At 40.3% G+C, this 20611-nt stretch overlaps 1 protein-coding gene across 3 annotated transcripts in view; it reads left to right on the top strand.

Annotated features, from left to right (window-relative positions):
• The window catches only part of HIBCH (3-hydroxyisobutyryl-CoA hydrolase), a 145619-nt gene continuing 136331 nt past the window's right edge, over nucleotides 11324-20611 (top strand). For 2 of the 3 annotated variants that reach the window (XM_021076263.1, XM_021076265.1), the window contains exons 1-2: nucleotides 11324-11531; nucleotides 19764-19806. In XM_021076263.1, the coding sequence (XP_020931922.1) occupies nucleotides 11497-11531; nucleotides 19764-19806 (78 nt within the window). In that variant the 5' untranslated portion in view covers nucleotides 11324-11496. The remainder of the gene's footprint in view (nucleotides 11532-19763; nucleotides 19807-20611) is intronic. The other variant, XM_021076264.1, reaches the window with a different exon arrangement.

The raw sequence follows: 20611 nt of genomic DNA, 5'->3' as shown, positions 1-20611 counted from the left end.
TAGATGTTCCTGGGCCAGGGATTGAACCTACACGACAGCAGCAGTGACATATCCTTAACCCACTGTGCCACAGCAGGAACTCCTCTTTTCCTGCTTTGAGCCTTTAAGACTCCAGTGAGGCAGCCCCTACCGCACTGCTAGTTTGATATCCTTCCTTTCCTTATTCCTTCAACCCTAGCAGTGGTAACATCTTCTTACTGTTGCAAGAGCCTGGCTATGTTCATACTGAGTTGTTTCCCTTCACCCAACCCTAAACCTAACCCCAAACTTCTGTAAATAGTCCATTCCATAAAATCTTTTCGGTTGAAACATCTAAGTGGAAGTTGGTTCCTCTTTGGACAGACTGCTGTATTAAAGAACACTAGGGAGGAGCATGGAACACAAATCTTTTCTCTTATGCAAGAGGCCCGGGATAGTCTCAGATTTTACATCTAAGCTTTTGACTATTTGTAGGGTGATTATAGAATGATTTACAAGTTTCCTGAAGCAGGAATTTGAATTACTGACTGTGAGGCCAGTGTTTGGGAATGTCACACTCTATTATTCTTCACTTCTCCAGACTTTTTTTGAGAAGTAACTCTCCATTGCATTTTAACGAAAAAAATCATACAGTATAGTGGTGTTCACATTTTGATGTTTTCAGTGGAATCTTCATAAAATATTCCTAAATATCGAGTCTAATATACAAATGAGTTAAAAGTCAACCACAGGGCTGGGGGAACCTTCTTCTTCACCTTTTTGGCAGACTTTAGCACATCCAAGCAGAACCCCAGATTTGGAAAGTCCAACGGTCTGGAAGGTATATCCTTCACAAACACCAAGTGTCTATTATATTTCTCTATATTCCTAGAATTATATGGTCAATTGTATGACTTTGCCAATTGCCCTTCAAAACATTCCTTACTGTGCGTGATGTTGCCTTTCTCATTACTGCACCTATTATCAAATACACACAAACGAAAAACATTTCCTAATTTCTCATCCTAGTTTTCTCTGCATTTTTGCTATTAGTGAGAGATTTTTTTCTTATCTATTTGCCATTTGTATTTCCTCTTCTTCTCCCCCCCATCCCTTTGTAACTGCCTTTCATGTTTGACCATTTCTCTGTTCCTTTAATACACATTAATTCCTTGTATCTGAGTATTATGCTAATAGGTGTAAAAGATAAACAATACACTTATGCCTCTGCCCTCATGGAGCTCACAAACTGGCAATATTGTAGTCTCACTATTTATCTTGTTTAATTCAGTTTACAATATAGTAAGTATGGTAACCCTTTGTCACATTCGTTACAACTAATTTTCTTAGTTTACCATTTATGTATGTATGTATATATTTGTCTTTTGTCATTTTAGGGCTGCACCTGTGGCATATGTAAGTTCCCAGGATAGGGTCTGAATAGGAGCTGTAGCTGCTGGCCTACCCCTCATCCACAGCAACTCGGGGGATCCGAGTCACGGCTGCAACCTACACCACAGCTCAAGGCAATGCCAGATCCTTAACCCACCGAGCAAGGCCAGGGTTCAAACCCACATCCTCATGGATACTGGTCAGATTCACTAACCACTGAGCCATGACAGGAACTCCAGTTTACATTTTATTGAAGGGTTTTTATTATTTACAAATTTAAAAAATTGTATGTGGTCAAACGTATGGATCTTTGTTTTTATTTGTTTTTATGCTTAAAAGATCCTTTTAAAATCAAAGATCAGTATTCACTTATAGTTCTCCTAATAGTTTTACTATCTGATTTTTAAGATTTAAATCTTAATACCTTATCCAGAAGTTATTTTGAGAAGCTCTTATTTGATCCTACCCCACCCAAATACCTAGCCAATTTTCCTGGCATCATTACTGAACAGACATCCTTTCCTCTCTAATCCATGATGACAACTATATCATGTATTAAGTTTTTTATGCACTAGGCCATATTTCTGGGCCCTCTATTTTTTTTTTCATTCACCCTCCTTTGCATTACTGTGCCAATGGAATAGTTTCTTAATGGCAAAAGGGTAACTCTCCACCAAAACTCACTTTTTCAAAATATTCAAAATATTTATGTTTTCAGATGAAATTTATTAACTATTTCTCTGATTATAAAAGTAATTCAGGAGTTCCTGTCGTGGCTCAGTGGTTAACAAACCTGACTAGTATCCATGAGGATGCAAGTTTGATCCCTGGCGTCTCTCAGTGGGTTAAGGATCTGGCGTTGCTGTGAGCTGTGGTGTAGGATGCAGATGCGACTCGGATCCCACATTTTTGTGGCTGTGGTGTAGGCCAGCAGCTGTAGCTTCGACTGGATCCCTAGCCTGGGAACCTCCATATGCCACAGTGCACCCCTAAAAAGACAAAAATAAAAGAAAAAAAAGGAATGCATTATGGAGTTCCCTTGGTGATGCAGCATGTTAAGGATTTGGCGTTGTCACTGCTGTGGCTTGTGTTGCAAAAGAAAAAAATTAAAGTATTTTGAAGACAAGTTGTGGAAACTTTGAAAAACCATGAAAAAATTACAGAAGGAAACAAATTCCATCCCAAATCCTATGGCTGTTAACCTTTTTGAGTATAACTTTCCATCTTCTCTGCATGCGTATGTGTATATTATTTCTACAAATATTACTAAACATGCTATTTTGTAAAGTGCTGTTTAATCACCATATATGAGCATTTCACCATGTCATTAAATTTTCTTTTGAAATATGATTTTTAATGACATGTTGGCTGAGGCCTCTAGCATAAGGGTCAAATGTAGCAGTGTCTGCAAGCAGCTCTCACAGCCTCCTTAGACTCCGTCATACCCTTTACTCCGTCATACCCTTTACTCCGTCATATCCAACTAGCACTGAAGTCACCAAGAGATCAATGATGCGCGCCTGCCACTGTCACACCTCATAGCTTGAAATCAGCTGCTGGAAACTTGAAATTGGTTTTGACTGATATTCACTGGATTATAATGAGTTTTGGAGCATTTGCCAACTGTATCTTTTCTGTTAGGCATATATAAAAATGACTCAGCCAGATGATGATATTAGGTAGCTAACAAAGAGGCAAAAACGTAGGTTACCCACACAAGAAATAAGTTTGAATTGATTTAGTTGTAAGATTCCTAGCACCATATTGCACACTCTTATTTTTGTGTTCCTTTAAAAATCATTAACTAATATAAATCATTTATATTTGGAAAAGACTGAACAACTCTCATGATAACAAAGCATGTGCATGATTTTTTAAAAAGATTTGGAGGAAGAATCTTTAACATTTGTGATAGAAATATTTAAAACTCTGAGTTTCTCTTAAGTTACGGTACAAATTTACTAAACTAGATAATCTAGGGGATGTTGAATGTGGTATTGAGGGCTACACTTCAATGAGATTCTACAGAAGCAAAGGATAAATTTCTAGAACAAGTTATACATATATATTTATGGCAGTTCCCAATTCATGGGAACACAGGCTTATCTCTGACAAAGTTTCACTAGGCCTCAGTGTTTATCTTTATTGTCTCATACTCTGCATACACACACACACACACACACACACACACACACACTGTTAAATAAACTTCATAAAATGGGAATTTTTTTTTTCACTTACCTTTCTATAGAAGGGTTGCTTACTGAATTCCTAGATGTGAAATATAATAAATGCTAAAACCTTGAAGTTCATGGATACTTTGGATCTGAATTCCCCTCTGTCTCAAGAGAATTAAAGGCTGGACTCTAAAAGCAAAAGACATAGGGACGGGACACTGGATTGCCTTCCCCTGTGCTTCGTCTGAACATTTTTTAGTAAGCTGCCCAGCCCAGCCCCTGCTGATTAGGTGTAGAATTCCCTGCTGCTCAGTTATCCTCTGAAGCAACATGTTATCAATGAGTCATTTCCTCCAATTCTGAAACTTTCCTGAATATTTTCTTATTTATTTTAGCTATCTATGGAAGACCCTAAAATCAACTTATTGTTGGATCTTCCCTGACACTCTTCAGTTTGTAAAGTCATTTTACTGCATGTTTTGTTATCTCCAATATTTACATCCTGATTGCTTATTCCTTCAGTGTATTTTGCCTTGAAATAAATTTGCCTAGATTTTTTTTCATAAATGTTATTTTCGTAATCTGTCTTTTGGATATTACATGGCAGGTGTGAATATGACATTAATTTCATAGGGAAAAGTGCATTAAAATTTTTTCAATTTTTTTTTTTTTTTTTGGTCTTTTTAGGGCCGCACCCTCGGCATATGGAGGTTCCCAGGCTAAGTTTGAATTGGAGCTGTAGCCAGTGGCCTACAGCCACAGCGACACCAGATTAGAGCCTCGTCTGGGACCTACACCACAGCTCACAGAAACACCGGATCCTTAACCTATTGAGGGAGGCCAGGGATCTAATCTGGGTCCTCATGGATGCCAGTCAGATTCGTTTCTGCTGAGCTGCAAAGGGAACTCCTTTTTCCACTTCTTAGGCATTCAAAAGTAGAACTTTAAACAGTAGAAACTTCTTTAAAATGTCTAATATGCAGAATGAAATTCCCTTCCAAAACCACACCCATTGTATTTCCTCCATACCTCGAGTTACCTAACTATTCTGGTAAAAACTCAAGCCAACAAGAGACTGGAAAGGGAAGAGGAGACAAGAGGTAGAGCTTTCATATGCTAATTGTATTGTGTTTTTAATGTGTTAAGAAACTGCTTTCTGTGATCTACAAATTTCCTCATTACTTAGGTAATACGAGAAGACAAATATATTTGGGCACATGGGACTGTACTATTATTCTAATCTCTTACAAATTAAAAATAATTTTAGCTTTCATAATGTCTTCACATATATTGAACTTTTGATCCTAAATGCTTTCCACAAATTTTTTTTTTTTTTTTTTTTTTTTTTTTTTTTTTTTTTTTTAAGGCTGCACCTGTGGCATATGGAAGCTCCTAGGCTAAGGGTTAAAGCAGAGCTGTAGCTGCTGGCCTAAACCATAGCCATAGCAACACCAGATCAAAGCCATGTCTGTGACCTACACCACAGCCCACAGCAATACCGGATCCTTAACCCACTGAGTGAGGCCAGGGATCAAACCTGCATCCTCATGGATACTGGTTGGGTTCTTAGCCCTCTGAGCCAAAAGGGAACTCCAAAAATGCATATTTAAAAGTTATTTTAGGATTTCCCGTTGTGGCTCAGTGGTAACAAACCAGAATAGGATCCATGAGGGTGAAGATTGGATCCCTGGCCTCGTGGGTTGAGGATCTGGCGTTGCCGTGAGCTGTGGTATAGGTCATAGTTTCGGCTTGAATCCTTCGTTGCTGTGTCTGTGGCCTAGGCTGGCAGCTGTAGCTCTGATTTGATCCCTAGCCTGGGAACTTCCACATGCTGAGGGCACAGCCAAAAGAAATCACTTTTGTTTTTGTTACAAAACAATTATCTATTCTCAAGAGAAACAATAGAAAATATAATAATAGAGAAGTAATATGAGTCACCCACATTTCTACCACACCCAAGGATAACTGCTGTTAACACTTTGGGCATATATTCTTCTAGAATGTTTCTGTGCATATACACACATTTTTTTTTTTCCTAACAGAAACCATTTCTGTTTTTTGGAATATCCTATTTTATTAATGCTTCTATCTTTGTTAGCTGCTATTTGAATCAATACACTGGGCATGGATACTGGTTGATGATCTGAGAAATAACCCATCATTGCCTGCCAAACACACATAATCTTGGAAATCATGAACATCCCCAGTATCCAAATAGGTGGTTAAACACCATGGACTCTTGATCCAAAGTGACCCATTTGTAGCTCAAAAAATTTAAACTAGGCTAGTCAGATTGCTTTGCTGAGTTCAGAAAATGAGAAAAAAGTTGGCCAGTTAGCAAGTGTGACAAAAGCAAAATGAATAAGTAAATAACAATTTAAAAGCCATTTTGTGAGATGATATCATGAAGTAGAGCTGGGATTGGACAACCCATGGCAAGTCCAAACCTCCTACAAATCAAGTTAAAAATGAAGGTACAGGAGTTCCCGTCGTGGCGCAGTGGTTAACAAATCTGACTAGGAACCATGAGGTTGCGGGTTCGGTCCCTGCCCTTGCTCAGTGGGTTAACGATCCGGCGTTGCCGTGAGCTGTGGTGTAGGTTGCAGACGCGGCTCGGATCCTGTGTTGCTGTGGCTCTGGCGTAGGCTGGTGGCTACAGCTCCGATTCAACCCCTAGCCTGGGAACCTCCATATGCCGCAGGAGCGGCCCAAGAAATAGCAACAACAACAACAGCAGCAAAAAAAAAAAAAAAAAAAAAAAAAAAAAGAAGGTACAGAAAATTATAAGAAGTGGTGTGAGGAGCCAGATATGTTTTCTCTGATCTACTGGCCATGTTTCAAAGTGATACTGATAGAATTCAAATCTGATTTTGTCAAGTTTCTGCTTAAATACCCTTAACATAGTAGCTTCATAGGCCCTTTATGATCTGATCCTATCCTATCCCTCCAAGGAGGACCCACTTCCAAACTCACTCACATGCTTATTGGCAACATTTTTGGAGTCACTTTTTGTTCCATCTGTGCAGAGTTTTCCTACAACTAAAACACAGTCACTTCTTCTTTTTTTTTTTTTTTTTTTTTGGTCTTTTTAGGGCCACAACTACAGCATATAGAAGTTCCCAGGCTAGGGGGTGAATTGGAGCTACAGCTGCCAGCCTACACCTCAGCCACAGCAATGCCAGATCCAAGCCACATCTGTGACCTGCACCACAGCCCACGGCAACACCAAATCCTTAACCCACTGAGTGAGGCCAGGGATTGAACCTGTGTCCTCATGGATATTAGATTCGTTCTGCTGAGCCACGATGGGAACTCCTAAAACAGTCACATCTGAGAAGCCTTCTCCGATTCCTAGATTATGACAGGTAGTCCTACTGTGTGCTTCCATAGCATCACCTCCAAGGGTGCAGGGCTCAATACCTAACACAGCACCTGGATCATAACAGGTCCACAATGACTAGACAAAGCACCAAGAGAGAAGCAGACATTCCACAAGTCTGTGTAAGATTCCATGTGGCCAAAGAGAGAGGGAGATGACAAGAAATGGCGCCCAGATATGGCTCAACAATAACCAATATGAAAAAAATGTTCACACTGGTTCAGTTGTTAAATTTAAATTAAAAATTATTCAGTTCCTCAGCACTAGACACATTTAAAGGGTTCAATCCATGTGTCTGATGTTGAACAACATAGCTATAGACAACTATGAGATCATTCAGCAGCTAAATAAGTCAAAGTTGTATCCCAGGAAGATTTATTATCGGTAAAATGCAGAGTGAATTGAAGGATGTGATGATTGAGAGAGGAGAGAAATTAGAGCTGGAATGTATTATGTGTGGGTATAGAATGGTAGCAGTGGGGTGCTAGGAGGATAGGGCAAATCTGAGAGATGTTTTCAAGAGATAGTATGCCTTAATGACTGATCGGCAATAAGAGAAGAAAAAAACATTCAGGAGAGGTAGCCAGCTTCCAAACAGTCCTCAAGGATCCTTGCTTCCTAGTATTCACACCCTCATGTAGTCCCCTCCCACATTGGACCAGGGGTGGTCTGTGTGACCAACAGAATAAGGCTGTCATTGTTGGTACATCACTTCCAAGATTAGGTTATAAAAGATGGGTGGCTTCTGTCTTGGTGGCTGTCTCAGTTGGATCACTGGCTCTGGGAGAAGTTAACTGCTGCATTGCCTGCAGCCTAATGGAGAGGCTCCTGTGGTGAGGAACTGAATGTTGCCAACATGTGAGTGAGTTTGGAAGTGGGTTCCCCTGCCCCAGCTGAGCATTCAGATGATCAATGTCCCAGCCAACACCTGGACAGTAACCTCAGCGAAGACTCTGGGCCAGAACCACCCATCTAAGCCTCTCTCTGATTCCTAAGCCTCAGGATCAGAGAGATAACAGATATTTGTTGTTTTAAGTGGCTAAACTTTGTGGTAATTTGTAACAGCAATTGATAATTAGTACATAAAGCTTTACTAAAAAGATAACCTAGTCAGGAGTTCCCGTTGTGGCCCAGTGGAAACGAATCCGACTAGTATCCATGAGGATGCAGGTTCGATCCCTGGCTTTGCTCAGTGGGTCAGGGATCCGGTGTTGCCATGAGCTGTGGTGCAGGTCACAGACTCTGCTCAGATCCCACATTACTGTGGCTGTGGCTGGCAGCTGTAGCTTTGATTTGATCCCTAGCCTGGGAACTTCCATATGCTGTAGGAGCAGCACCCCCCTCAAAAAAGAACCCAATTTAAAAAATGAGAAAGAGGGAGTTCCCATCGTGTCTCAGTGGTTAACAATCCCACTAGGAAGCATGAGGTTGTGGGTTTGATTCCTGGCCTTGCTCAGTGGGTTAAGGATCCAGCGTTGCCGTGAGCTGTGGTGTATGTTGCAGACGTGGCTCAGATTCTGCATTGCTGTGGCTCTGGTGTAGGCCGGCGGCTACAGCTCTGATTAGACCCCTAGCCTGGGAACCTCCATATGCCACAGGAGTGGCCCAAGAAATGGCAAAAAGACAAAAAAAAAAAAAAAAAAAAAAAAAAAAGAGAAAGAGAATTGAACAGCCACTTTACAAAAGAAGATAATTAGTGTATGGAAACCTGCTCAATATCATTAGATACAAGGGAAATGGAAATTAAAACCACAATGAAATAATACTATACAACACCAGTGGAATAACAACAATAATAAATAAAATCTGTAAGAAAAAAAAAGTAGGCATCAAAAGCCTATAAAATAAAGAAATAAAATTGAAAAGACTGACAACACAAAATGTTGATAAGGATGTGGTGCAACCAGAGTTCTTTTTTAAAAAAATTGAGATATAATTTGTATATCATACAATTTTCTGATTTGAAGTATGCGATTCAATCGCTTTTACTACAGTCCAACCATCACAATATATATTAGAATATTTTTATTACACCAAAAAGAAACCCATATGACTTAGCTGTCACCTCCAATTGTCTCATCCCTCCTCCCAAACCCTAGGCAGCCTCTAGTCTACTTTCTGCCTCTATACATTTGCTTATTCTAGACACTTATTTTAATGGAATCACACAAAATGTGGTCTTCTGTGACTGGCTTCTTTCACTTTGCGGTGTTTTTCAAGGTTCATCCATGTTGTATCATGTATCAGCAGTATTTTTCTTTTCATTGTCAAATATTTTATTTTGTGGATATATCACTTAAAAAATCTACCAGTTAGACATATGGGCCCACTTTTTGGAGAGTATGAATAATGCTCCTATAAAGATTTGTGTGGACTATGTTTTCATTTCTCTTGGGAGTGGAAGTGGAATTGCCAGGTCTTATGGTATATTTAACCATTTGAGGGACTGCCACACTTCTTTTCTGAATGGACCATGGCATTTTACATTTCCACCAGCAGCGTATGAGGATTTCAGTTTCTCCATATCTTCATCAACACTGTTATCTGTCTTTTTGATTACTGACATCCTAGTAAGGGTGAAGTCATATCTCATTATGATTTTGATTTGCACTTCCCTGATGGCCATTTATGTTGAGCATCTTGTCATATGATTACCAATCATTTGTACATCTTCTTTGGAGAACTGTCTCTTTAATCAGTTGTCCATTTAAAAAGCTGGGCTATTTGTTGTTTTTTCTTATTGAGTTGTAATACATACTGTAGATAACAGCTCCCAGTCAAATACATCGCTTGCTATTTTATCCCCATTCTGTGGATTGTCTGCAGCTAGAATTCTTAGTCCAAAATAATCCAAACTTTTTTTTTCTTTTTGTTTTTTTTTGGCCAACCCACAGCATGCAGAATTTCCTGGGCCAGGGACTGAACCTGCACCACAGAAGTGACCTGATGTGCTGAAGTGCCAATTCCGGATCCTTAACCTGCTGAGCCAGGAGAGAACTCTATCTAATACAAGCACTTTTGAAAAAGGTCTTAGGTGACAAAATTTGCCCAAAGGCACTAAACTATTAGTGTGCTAGAGGCAGATCAGGACCGACTACATAATTTGTGGGGCTTAGTGCAAAATGAAAATGCATAGTCCCTTGTTCAAAAATTACTAAGAGCAGAGCATTAAATCAAACGCAGGGTCCTTCTAAGCATGGAGCCTTGTGAGACCCTGGTTGCACACCCATGAAGCTAGGGGAACAGGGAAGATTTGATCTTGGGCTTACAAGAAAGCTCACGTTCTTTCCAATAAACCACGCTGATGATTTTTTTTTTCTTTCTGCACACTGAATGAGGGCGATGTCAGATGCTGATGTCAAACAGCAATTTCCTGTGCCAATTAAAAACTGAATTGCAGGTCAGGAGTTCTTCCTGTGATGTCTGTTTGTCCTCTGTTCAGTGGATATTTGGTAATTATATTTGATCTAGTAGAAAGGTAACTGCCCTCCCCCGCCCCTCCACCGCAATGTTTGGCTGCCCCAAGGCACATGGCACATGGAGTTCCCCCGGCCAGGGATCAGATCTAGGCAATAGCTGCAACCCAAGACACAGCGGCAGCAACGACAGATCCTCCACCCACTGTGAGGCACAGGGATCCAGCCTGTCACCCAGAGCTCCCAAGACGCCTGGGATCCCATTGCGCCACAGCGGGAATTCCTGGAAAGGGAAATTTTGACCAAAGACTTGATAGTATATTCTTAGACGTCCACTTGCTAAGACTACTTAAATTCTCTCTGAAATTCTTCCCTGAATTCCTCCTTCCTGATAATATTTCGGTGGTGATGAAATTTTTGTTGCTGGACCTTTAGGATTATCTGGATACAGAGGAGCATTCTTCTAGGAATCTACGTAATAGTAGATCCTGGTGGATGAGTTAAATTTTGGGTTCAAGAGTAAGCTGTTTTCTAGAGGCAATTACGCTTTCTCTGTTGACGGTAACTTCTATAACTTTTTCAAAAAAACTGGGACTATTCCAATCCTAATATGAAAGAGGTTCTGCTAAATTAGGCTAGGAATAAACTACATCAAAGTCCTCCTCTCCCTAAGTGCATTTCATCTGATTGATTCTCAGAAAAGAATACTAAATTTACATTTTTAATTAAAAAATCTTAAGATTTCAGAAAGGTCTTTCCCTGTCAATCTATGCTAGTCAGTCTAAGCAGGCTAAGCCTGGAAGAACACTTGGGGTTTTCCTAACAGCCTGTAGAGCATATTCTTTTCCCTCCTAATATTGCATCCGGCATAAGGTATCCGCCAGGTGCTTGCACCCGGCGGAAGCTTTCCTTTCGCTTTTATTCCGGCATGGCCCCGCCCAGGCCCCGCCCCTTCCCACGCTCCTCCTCTCCCGTTCTCAATCTAGTTCCAACGCCTGTAGTTCACGCTCCGCCCCTCGGCGCGGCGCAGCCGAAGTCCCGCCCTGGGCCTCTCTGGCCCGCTGGAGGGCTTGTAGTCTGTGCTCCGCGGCGCCAGGAGGCTGTGGGCGGGTCCGACGTGCGGCGTGTAGAGTCAGTGCGCTGCTGGGGCCGGCTGCTTTCTAGTGTTTTGGCTATGGGGCTGTGGAAGGTGTGGAGCTTCACGTCCAGGTGAGTAAGCAAGGAATATAGGCCTATTGGTTACCCTCCCCCAGGCGGAAATGGTCGGGGGTGGGGACTACCTTACCTTGAAGTTTCGGAGTTGCCGGTGGAGGAGCAGCTCTCAGACCTGAGCCCTGGCCTGCCCGGGCCAACCTCGGCCCTTTTCCAGGTCTCGCTCTTACTCCTTCTGGAACCTTTTTTTGCAGCATCACCTTCGTTTTTAGCCTTTCTGGGTCTTGTGCAGCCTTGACCCCCGCACTCCTTTTTTCCTTTGATTCCCTTTTCTATCCTTCAAAGTTGAGTAAGTTTGGAGGAAAAGCGGGGTTTCCTTTGGAAACTTGGAAGAATGTTGTGGCGTGTTTTGTGTTGCCAGCAAATGCTCCTTCTTTGCCGGTTGTTTGTTGCACCTGTGCGCATGGTGTGAATGTTGTTCAGCACTTGTCGCATGCTTCCAGTGTTAGTATAGGTATCTGGAACTTTTAGGCAAGTGTTGTGGACATAGAGATTTGTGTGTGTGCAAATATGCTTAACTTTTTTTTTTTTTTTTTAAGGGACGCACCCGCTGCCTCTGGAAGTTCCCAGGCTAAGGGTCGAATCGGAGCTACAGCTGCCTGCCACAGCCACAGCAACCCTGGATCCGAGCCACTTCTGAGACCTACACCACAGCTGACGCCACCGCTGGATCCTTAACCTACTGAGCAAGGCCAAGACCCTCATCTTTATGGATACTAGTCGGGTTCGGGTTCATTAACCGCTGAGCCACGAAAGGACCTTGCAGCAAATACGTTTAACTTTTGAAAGTGCTACTCAGTGCAGCTTGAGCTCAGCTGAGGAAACCTGGTAGCGATCACTGTAGAAAGTTAGGATGCAGCAGTTTTGAGGCCTACAGCCTGCCCCCATGCCTTACCAGGTAGCAGCTGGGACCACTTGAAGAGAGAACAGTCTGATATCCTCCACAGCTGAAGTTCCTGGGATTTTTAGCCGTGGATTTTGCCTAGGGGAAGGGGATGGGAGTTAAAAAAAATTTTTTTTTGAAGCTAGTTACTGCTTTAGGGCAATGTGTCTAGTTGTTTAAATTAACATTGTATCCACCAACCTGGTATTCAGTATTGCAGAACAATCAAAAAGTTGCTTTCCTTCATGGTATTTTTTTTTTTTTTTTTAATACCTTGAAATCAGTGTTCCTGTGCCTGTAACCACCAGCTCAGAGAGCCTTGGCAGATACTATGAAAATCAGTACATGTAATCATTGCTGTTGCTTTTTTGAAACTGTGAGCAATTACCAAATTATTTGAGAAACAAATTGGGAGACAGGTTTATTAACAGAATTAACTCACTTGGGAAAGAACCTGTCATTTTCAGAGTTCAAATTGTCTTTGTTCAGCCACACATTGCAGGGTGCAGACTGTTTTCCAGCTCTGGGTTGGGTATTACCTTAGCAAAGCAGAGACCTGAGGCCAGCACCATCCATTCTACAACAGTTTAATCAACAAATGTATTAAGGAATAGGATGCCACAGTTTTCTGAGAGGAAATAGGGCCTCTGTGCTTTAGTTTGATTGTTGGGCAGTCCTTGAGCTCTGGCTTCTTGGCTATTCTGGCACTGTCCTGCGACAACACCGTCTCACTTTCCTACTTATATTCTCTGCTATTTATCTTGTCCTAGTGCTAATACTGCCCTATAATATTTTTGATGCCCCAGTAGCATACCTTTCTCTGAAGATAACTCTTGAATTTGTGTGTCTAACCTTGATTTATCCTGAGTTCAGTACTAGGCGCAACCATTTGAATGTCTCCTTGGCGCCTCCCATGTAAATTTGCACATAAGTGCAACCCTTATTTTTCCTCTGCACTTTCAACTTATTACCATCCATTCTTCTATGTTCTTAAAGTTATCTAAGTTCTCCTACACTCCCGATCCTTATCTCTTCCTGCTGATTCGAATTTGAAGTCATCTCATATGACAATTGTTCATTTTGCAGACACTAGGTTAATGGACTTATCGCTTCCCAATTTGAATAGGTTCTGCACTTGACTGCTAGATTAATCTTATCAAAATTGACTTTAGTGCCTGCTGTTCCTCTGCTCAGACGTTCTCAGAGGTGTCCTCCTATCTATAGAGTTAAATAAAAACTTCCAGCCCAGGTTTCAAAGATCTGGCCCCATTTTACTTCATGAATTCAGAAATACTTAATGTTATGCTATATAGCTCCTGGGAAGTACTGTTCTAGGCACTTCTGTTATCCTGTGGCCAACCTGGGCCATTTGCTATTGTTTCTTACTTCAGGGCCTTGAAGTTCAAGGAGAGCAAATGAGAAATGTATGAAAACAAAGTGATACTTAATTATCAACTCTTACAAGTGTCTTAAGGGAAAAGAGAGCAAACTTTAGAAAGGAAGAGGTCAGGGAGCCCTTTCCAAGTTGTCAATAGTACTCATTCTCTTCTTGACCTCCTGTGTGCGATGATGAACCACATTGTTTTGGTTTGCTTGTTTTCTCTTTATTTCTGCATAGTTGTTTCAGAAGGCTCAATATTTGATTCTCTTATTTTTTCTTTCAGCAGAAACGTTGAGTGATGCTGGCTACATGGCAGCAGTGGGGATTAGTGGGGTACTAGTGAGCAATGGAGCATTCTGTCTAAAGGAGGCAGTTTCTCATCTCCTGGCATTGCCACCATTGTAGAGTGTAGACAGAGGGTTTCCATAACTACCAGCTTTTCTGGAAAAGCTGGAAAACTGCATGTGAAGTGAAATAATCAATTTTTTTGGCTACACCCTCGGCATGTGGAAGTTCCTGGGCCAGGGATTGAACCCGTACCACATCAGTGACCCAAGCTGCTATAGTGACAACACTGGATCCTTAACCCACTGGGCCACAAGAAAACTCCAAAATATCTTGGTTTTTAAATGTTTGTCATTTTAAAACATTGCTAACACTCATAGGCCCAGGCAGCCTTCAGACCATTAGTTTTCAACTTCAGCTTTCTCGTTTATTCCTCATAGAGAGCTGAGAGGTTCTTATGCCACAGTGATTGTCTCTGTATATGGTTCCCTGATGTGTCTTTAGTTCTAACTTTTCTTTCAAACTCCAGTTTCTCTTCTCCACCTACTGTTGACTATATCTACTGATGTCATTATAAACGCGAGAAATTCAAAATGGAATTCATATTTTATCCTACAAACCACCTAGTTTTTTCCCCAACTTTTTCAATATGTATTTCTCTTAGCTATCCTGGCTTGAAATCATTTTTGACATATTTCTTTTCCATTGAGTTTTTGCTCCATAATCAATAAATCCTTCCTTTGTTTCCACAGCTGTTCTAATGAGTTACTAATTCTAATTCATGCCTGAGTTACTTGGCATTGGTCTTTTTTTTTTTTTCCCAGTCTTTTTAGGGCCGCGCCTGTGGTATAAAGAGGTTCCTAGGCTAGGGGTCCAATTGGGGCTAGAGCTGCTGACCTACACCACAGCCACAGCAACGTGGGATCTGAGCCACATCTGCAGCCTACACCATGCTGACGGCAATGCTGGATCCTTAACCCACTGAGCAAGGCCAGGGATGCTAGTCAGATTCGTTTCCACTGAGCCATGACAAGAGTTCCACTTGGCATTGGTCTTGGTTTTCTGCTGTTCACATTCTACCTTGCCTACTTCTGCTGTAATAATCTTTTATTCAGCACTATTTTGTATTATGTCATCATCTTAAAGAATTTAATGAAAAGTTATTTAATTTTGTAAACCCCTGTGTACTTTACTGGATAATCAGAGACCTAAAGGATAAGGTTCCTGTCCTTCTAAGACAGTTTTTTTTAACTTTAGCGTGTAGTAAAATCACCTGGAAAGTTTGTTAAACATAGATTTTTGAGTCTTACCCCACAGGGTCTGATTCAGTGGGTGTGGCATGGGGCCAAGTATTTGTATTTCTAACAAGTTCCCAGGTGAACTGATGTGTTGGTCCGGGATAACTGCCACTAGTAGCCAAGTTGACCATCACCTGAAGAAAATAAGTCTGATAAAGTGAATTAGTAAATTAGCAGTCACTGGAATCTGCATAGCTCTTAGCTTCCACCAGATGGCAGTTTTGGAGCTAATAGGAAGGAAAGAGAAGATCATAAATTCAGAATTACTTGGGGACTCTGACTATGTAAACACATTTTTGAGATATAAAATTTAATACTAGATTTTAAAGAAGAGATGACTATAAATTGAAACATAGATGTAATATGATTATATAGAATCTGGCAGGGAACTTAGATGTACTTAGGTTTGTTTTCTATTTTGTTTTATAACAATTGCTCCAGATATTTTTTGACCTATAAATGCCATACACAGTGCTTTGAACTTGTGTTTGGTAAGTTTACATTAATGTTCTTTGAGTGAAATAAAATTCTATCTCATAAATAAAACTAGGACTTGAAGCCAGGCCTTGGCGTTTCTATTTATTCTTTATGTTGCTGGTAGTACTTAAACTGGTATATAAAATTTGCCATTCTGGCAGCACCATCATTAACCTTGAACTGGCATTTGGGTACTGGCCATTAAGGAATTCAGTTATTTTGGATCTAAAGAAATTAGTGTTTGAATTTTTTGATACTTAATTTTTCTTTTTCGAAGTTTTTTTCAGTTGAAAAAATGTTAGAAATGTTGTTTTAGGGTAAATATAGTTCAGATTTTAAAAGTCTATGAAAAATTTTTAAAATATCCCTAAGTAAGCTGGAACTGTCAATTTCAGTTTAATTTTTATAAATGATTGATTTTCATGATAGCATGTCTGTACTTTGGTATCATTTGAGGGAGCTTCAAACAAAATACCTTTGCCTGTGTCCTACCTCCAGAGTTTGATAATTGGTCTTTTGCTTTGGAATGTTTACAAGTGTTCCCTGATGATTCTACTTGATTGCAGACAAATTGTGGAATTACTGGATTAGGATTGAAAGTATTTTACTTGAGGTAAGGCAAATTCAGAATGTGCTAGTCCAGGACTGTGAAGTGTGATTAACTTAAATGAGTGATTTCCTCTTTTTTCCCCCAGTCTTACTCAATTTGAATGGAATATAAAGTGAAAGTTGTATAAACTCTGAAAAGTTGGATTACAAATATTTTTATGAATTTGTTCATCTAGAATGTGGTTACAAGTGGTTAACAATGCTTATAGTGCCCCTCTTTTTTAAAAAAGTCTCAGCTAAATTTTTGCCCCTCAATTTCAAATTATCCTTGAAGAATTAATAAATTGACAATTTATCACTTCCATCAGATAGTATCTGTAAATTCACATGTGCATAGTCCCTGTCAGGCTGTTGCTGGTCTCAGCCTTGACTTCTTTCCACACATCTTAAATTTCACCTCTTGGAGTTCCTGTCATGGCTCAGTGGAAAGGAATCTGACTAGTATCCATGAGGACACAGGTTCAATCCCTGGCCTCGATCACTAGATTAAGGATCCGGCATTGCTGTGAGCTGTGGTGTAGGTCACTTGGATCTACATTGCTTTGGGTGTGACATAGGCCAGCGGCTACAGCTCCCATTTGACCCCTAGCCTGGGAACCTCCATATGCCAGGGAGCAGCTCTAAAAAGCCAAAAAAAAAAAAAATTTTTTTTTTTTTTTTCAGTTCTATCCCAGTGCTGGCTTCCCCTGATATCTAAAAGTAGGGCATTTCTAGTAAACCTTTCATAAGCCGAAATGGTATAAATTGAAGAAACAATTACCTTAGGACACATCCTTCTAATAGATGCACAAAATAAATCGAGACAAAGCACAGATACACAGTTCAAAGCTATCTTTGATCACTTGATGCTGAGATGCAGAGTGTAGTTCCTAGAGAAGGAGCTTGGTGGTCATTCGAACTGTTCCAGGTGGGTGCTGCCACTATAACATCTTACTTCAGAGCATACATGGAATTCTATTTTTGATTTTCACCTTTTTTCATAAAAGTGAAAATCTTTAGATTTCTTTGGGTTAGTGAAAACAGGCACTAATGCAGTGTCTTTGGTAAAAGCAATGTGGCATAAAGCGAGCTTTTGAAAAGCAGGAGATGCCTGTATCTTCCTCATTATAGTATTTTTGTCATACTTTCGCTGTCCTCTGAATTTCTCAAAGGCAAGAGTGAGGTCTTTTGGAGATTTTAAAAAAAAGACTCAAAGCATAAAGATACAGTTTGATGCATTTTCATGAACATACTCATTTCACTGGCAACTGGTTCAAGAAACAAGATAGTACCAAGCATCCGGAAGTCCTTGTCATGCCCTTTCTAGTCACTACCCTTCCCTATGCTGCTCTCACTTTCTTAATTTTAAAGTATGTAAAGTATTTAAATACACTGTTCTGAAGTGTGCAGTTCAGTGAACTTTTACATATGTCAACAGCCTGTAACCCATAATGATGGGCAGTTTCCATCACTCTGTTTCCTCATGCCCTTTCCCAGCTGCCCCCACCCTCCACCATTCTGACATCTGCTGTTACTGGTCACTTTTGTTAAGCAGTATCATAAGCTTTGCTTTCCTAGCCTAGCAAACACCTTTAAACAACAAACTTAGAAATGTATTGTTAGAAATGTATTGTTTGTTGTTTTGCAGCCTGCTTTCTTTTTGTAACTTCTGACATGACTATTTTTCCACGTCGTAAGTATTATATAAATTCTTTATTTTATTTTAAACAGCTGCACCAGTAGCATATGGAAGTTCCTAGGCTAGGGGTCAAATCAGAGCTGCAGTTGCTGGCCTATACCACAGCTACAGCAACTTGGGATCTGAGCTGCATCTGCAACCTGCATTGCAGCTTGCATCAATGCTAGATCCTTAACCCAGTGAGCGAGGCTAGGGATTGAACCCGCATCCTCATGGACACTATGTCAGGCTCTTAACCTGCTGAGCCACTTTGGGAACTCCTTATTTAAAATTTTTTTTTTTGCTTTTTTTTTTCAGGGTGGCACCCTTGGTACTTGGAGGTTCCCAGGCTAGGGGTCTCATCGGAGCTACAGCTGCCAGCCTGCGCCACAGCAACTCAGGATGTGAGCCGCATCTGTGACCTATACCATAGCTCATGGCAACACTGGATCCTTAACCCACTGAGCAGGGCCAGGGATTGAACCCGAAACTTTGTGGTTCCTGATCGGATTCCTTTCTGTAGCACCACAACAAGAACTCAAATATTTTTTAAATATGTATTTTTATTGGCTATGTAGCAGATTTGTATAGATGACAGTTTCTAAAGTATTTCTATATTGTTAGATGTATACTTTGTATCCAGTTTTTCCTTTATGTAAATAATTGATACAGATATCTTTGTAAATCACTTTGATCATGTCTGAGGTTTCTTTAATACAAATGCCTGTGAAACTACTAGGTCTAAGGGTGTGATCGTTTTAAAGGTTGTGGGTCTGTATTTCCAGAATGCTTGATAGGAAGGCAATACCAGTTCATATATCTCACAGCAAAGTCTGAGAATGCTGTTACATCCTTAGCAAACATTTCCTTAAATTAATAGATTTTTTAAAAGACAGTTTCAGGTTTTACAGAAAAATTTAGCAGAAAATTTCAACAAGTGCATAATGACAGGTCTCTGCCTTTATAATGGTACAGACTAGTTTCATTGCCCTAAACATCCCATGTGCTTCACCTATTCTTTCCTCCCTCCCTCCCCTAAACCCTTGGTATCCACTGATCTTTTTCACTATCTTCATAGCTGTACCACCTTCACAATAACCTGTGGTTGGCATCAAACAGTCTGTGGCCTTTTCAGATTGCCTTCTTTTGCTTAAAGAACATTTAAGGTTCTTGCATGTCTTTTAATGCAAGGATAGCTGATTTCTTTTTATTGCTGAGTAATATTTCATTGTGTAGATATACCAGTTTATCTATTCAGATATTGAAGGACATCTTGGTTACTTCCACATTTTGGCTTTTATGAATAAAGCTACCATAAACATTCATGTGCAGGGTTTTTTTTTTAATACAAATTTTTTTTGGTGGGTATATGTTTTTCAACTCATTTGGGCAAATACCAAGGAGTGCATTGCTGGACCATATGCTAAGAGTATGTTTAGTTTTATAAGAAACTGCCAAATATTCTTTCAAAGTGACCATATCCTCTTGGGTTCCTAATGCAGTGAATGAGAAGTAAACTCTTTTAAAACTTTTCTGATACCTTTCCAAAGAGGCTGAAGCAAATGAAAGGGAATAATGTTTATATATTGAAACATGAGTACCCACTACTCTATTCATTGTAATTCTACATCTGTTTCAGGTTTAATTCATCCAAAAGGACTAATACCATACTGCAGCATTTGGTAAGTTTGGACTGTGTTTTGCTGGTGTTATTAGATTGTGATGTGTAACTTAAAATGTCATTGTTAGGGAAGTTGAGAAGAACTGGGAGATTTCATTGTCCTAAGTACACTGTGGTTTCAAATTTTATAGTGTCAAGACTTGATGTATATAATTTGCGTAGGGATATGGATAAGAGGATGATGGATCTCCAAGTCAGAATGCCTGGATTTAAGTAGTGGGTCCATTACTTAATCTGGGCAGATTACTTGGTTTCTCTCAGCCTCCTTTTTGACATGTGTACAGTGGGGATAATAGCACCCTTTAGAGTGCTTCGAATAATATTTCACTAAAAAATCTAGCATAGTGCTTGGCATATAATAATCATATGTTAGCTACCATCGTACTAATAGTACCCTTCGTGGTAAGGAAGAAAATTTTTTTTTGTCTTTTTTTTGAGGGCCTCACTCACTGCATGTGGAGGTTCCCAGGCTAGGGGTCTAATCAGAGCTGTAGCTGCCTGCCTACACCACAGCCACAGCAACGCCAGATCCAAGCCTATGCCAGAGCCACAGCAATGCGGGATCCGAGCTGCGTCTGTGACCTACACCACAGCTCACGGCAACACTGGATCCTTAACTCACTGAGCGAGGCCAGGGATTGAACCTGCAACCTCATGGTTCCTAGTCAGATATGTTTCTGCTGCGCCACAATGGGAACTCCCAGAAATAATTTTTTATTCATTTTTGTGTATCTCTGCTATAGACGGAATGAGTCCTCCAGAATTCATATTTTGAAATCTAATCCCCAGTGGGTTGGTATTTGCAG

The sequence above is a fragment of the Sus scrofa genome, chromosome 15, assembly GCF_000003025.6.
Source record: "Sus scrofa isolate TJ Tabasco breed Duroc chromosome 15, Sscrofa11.1, whole genome shotgun sequence".
NCBI lineage: Eukaryota > Metazoa > Chordata > Mammalia > Artiodactyla > Suidae > Sus > Sus scrofa.
Note: the sequence above shows the minus strand (reverse complement) of the source record. Positions and strands in the feature narration are given on the sequence as shown.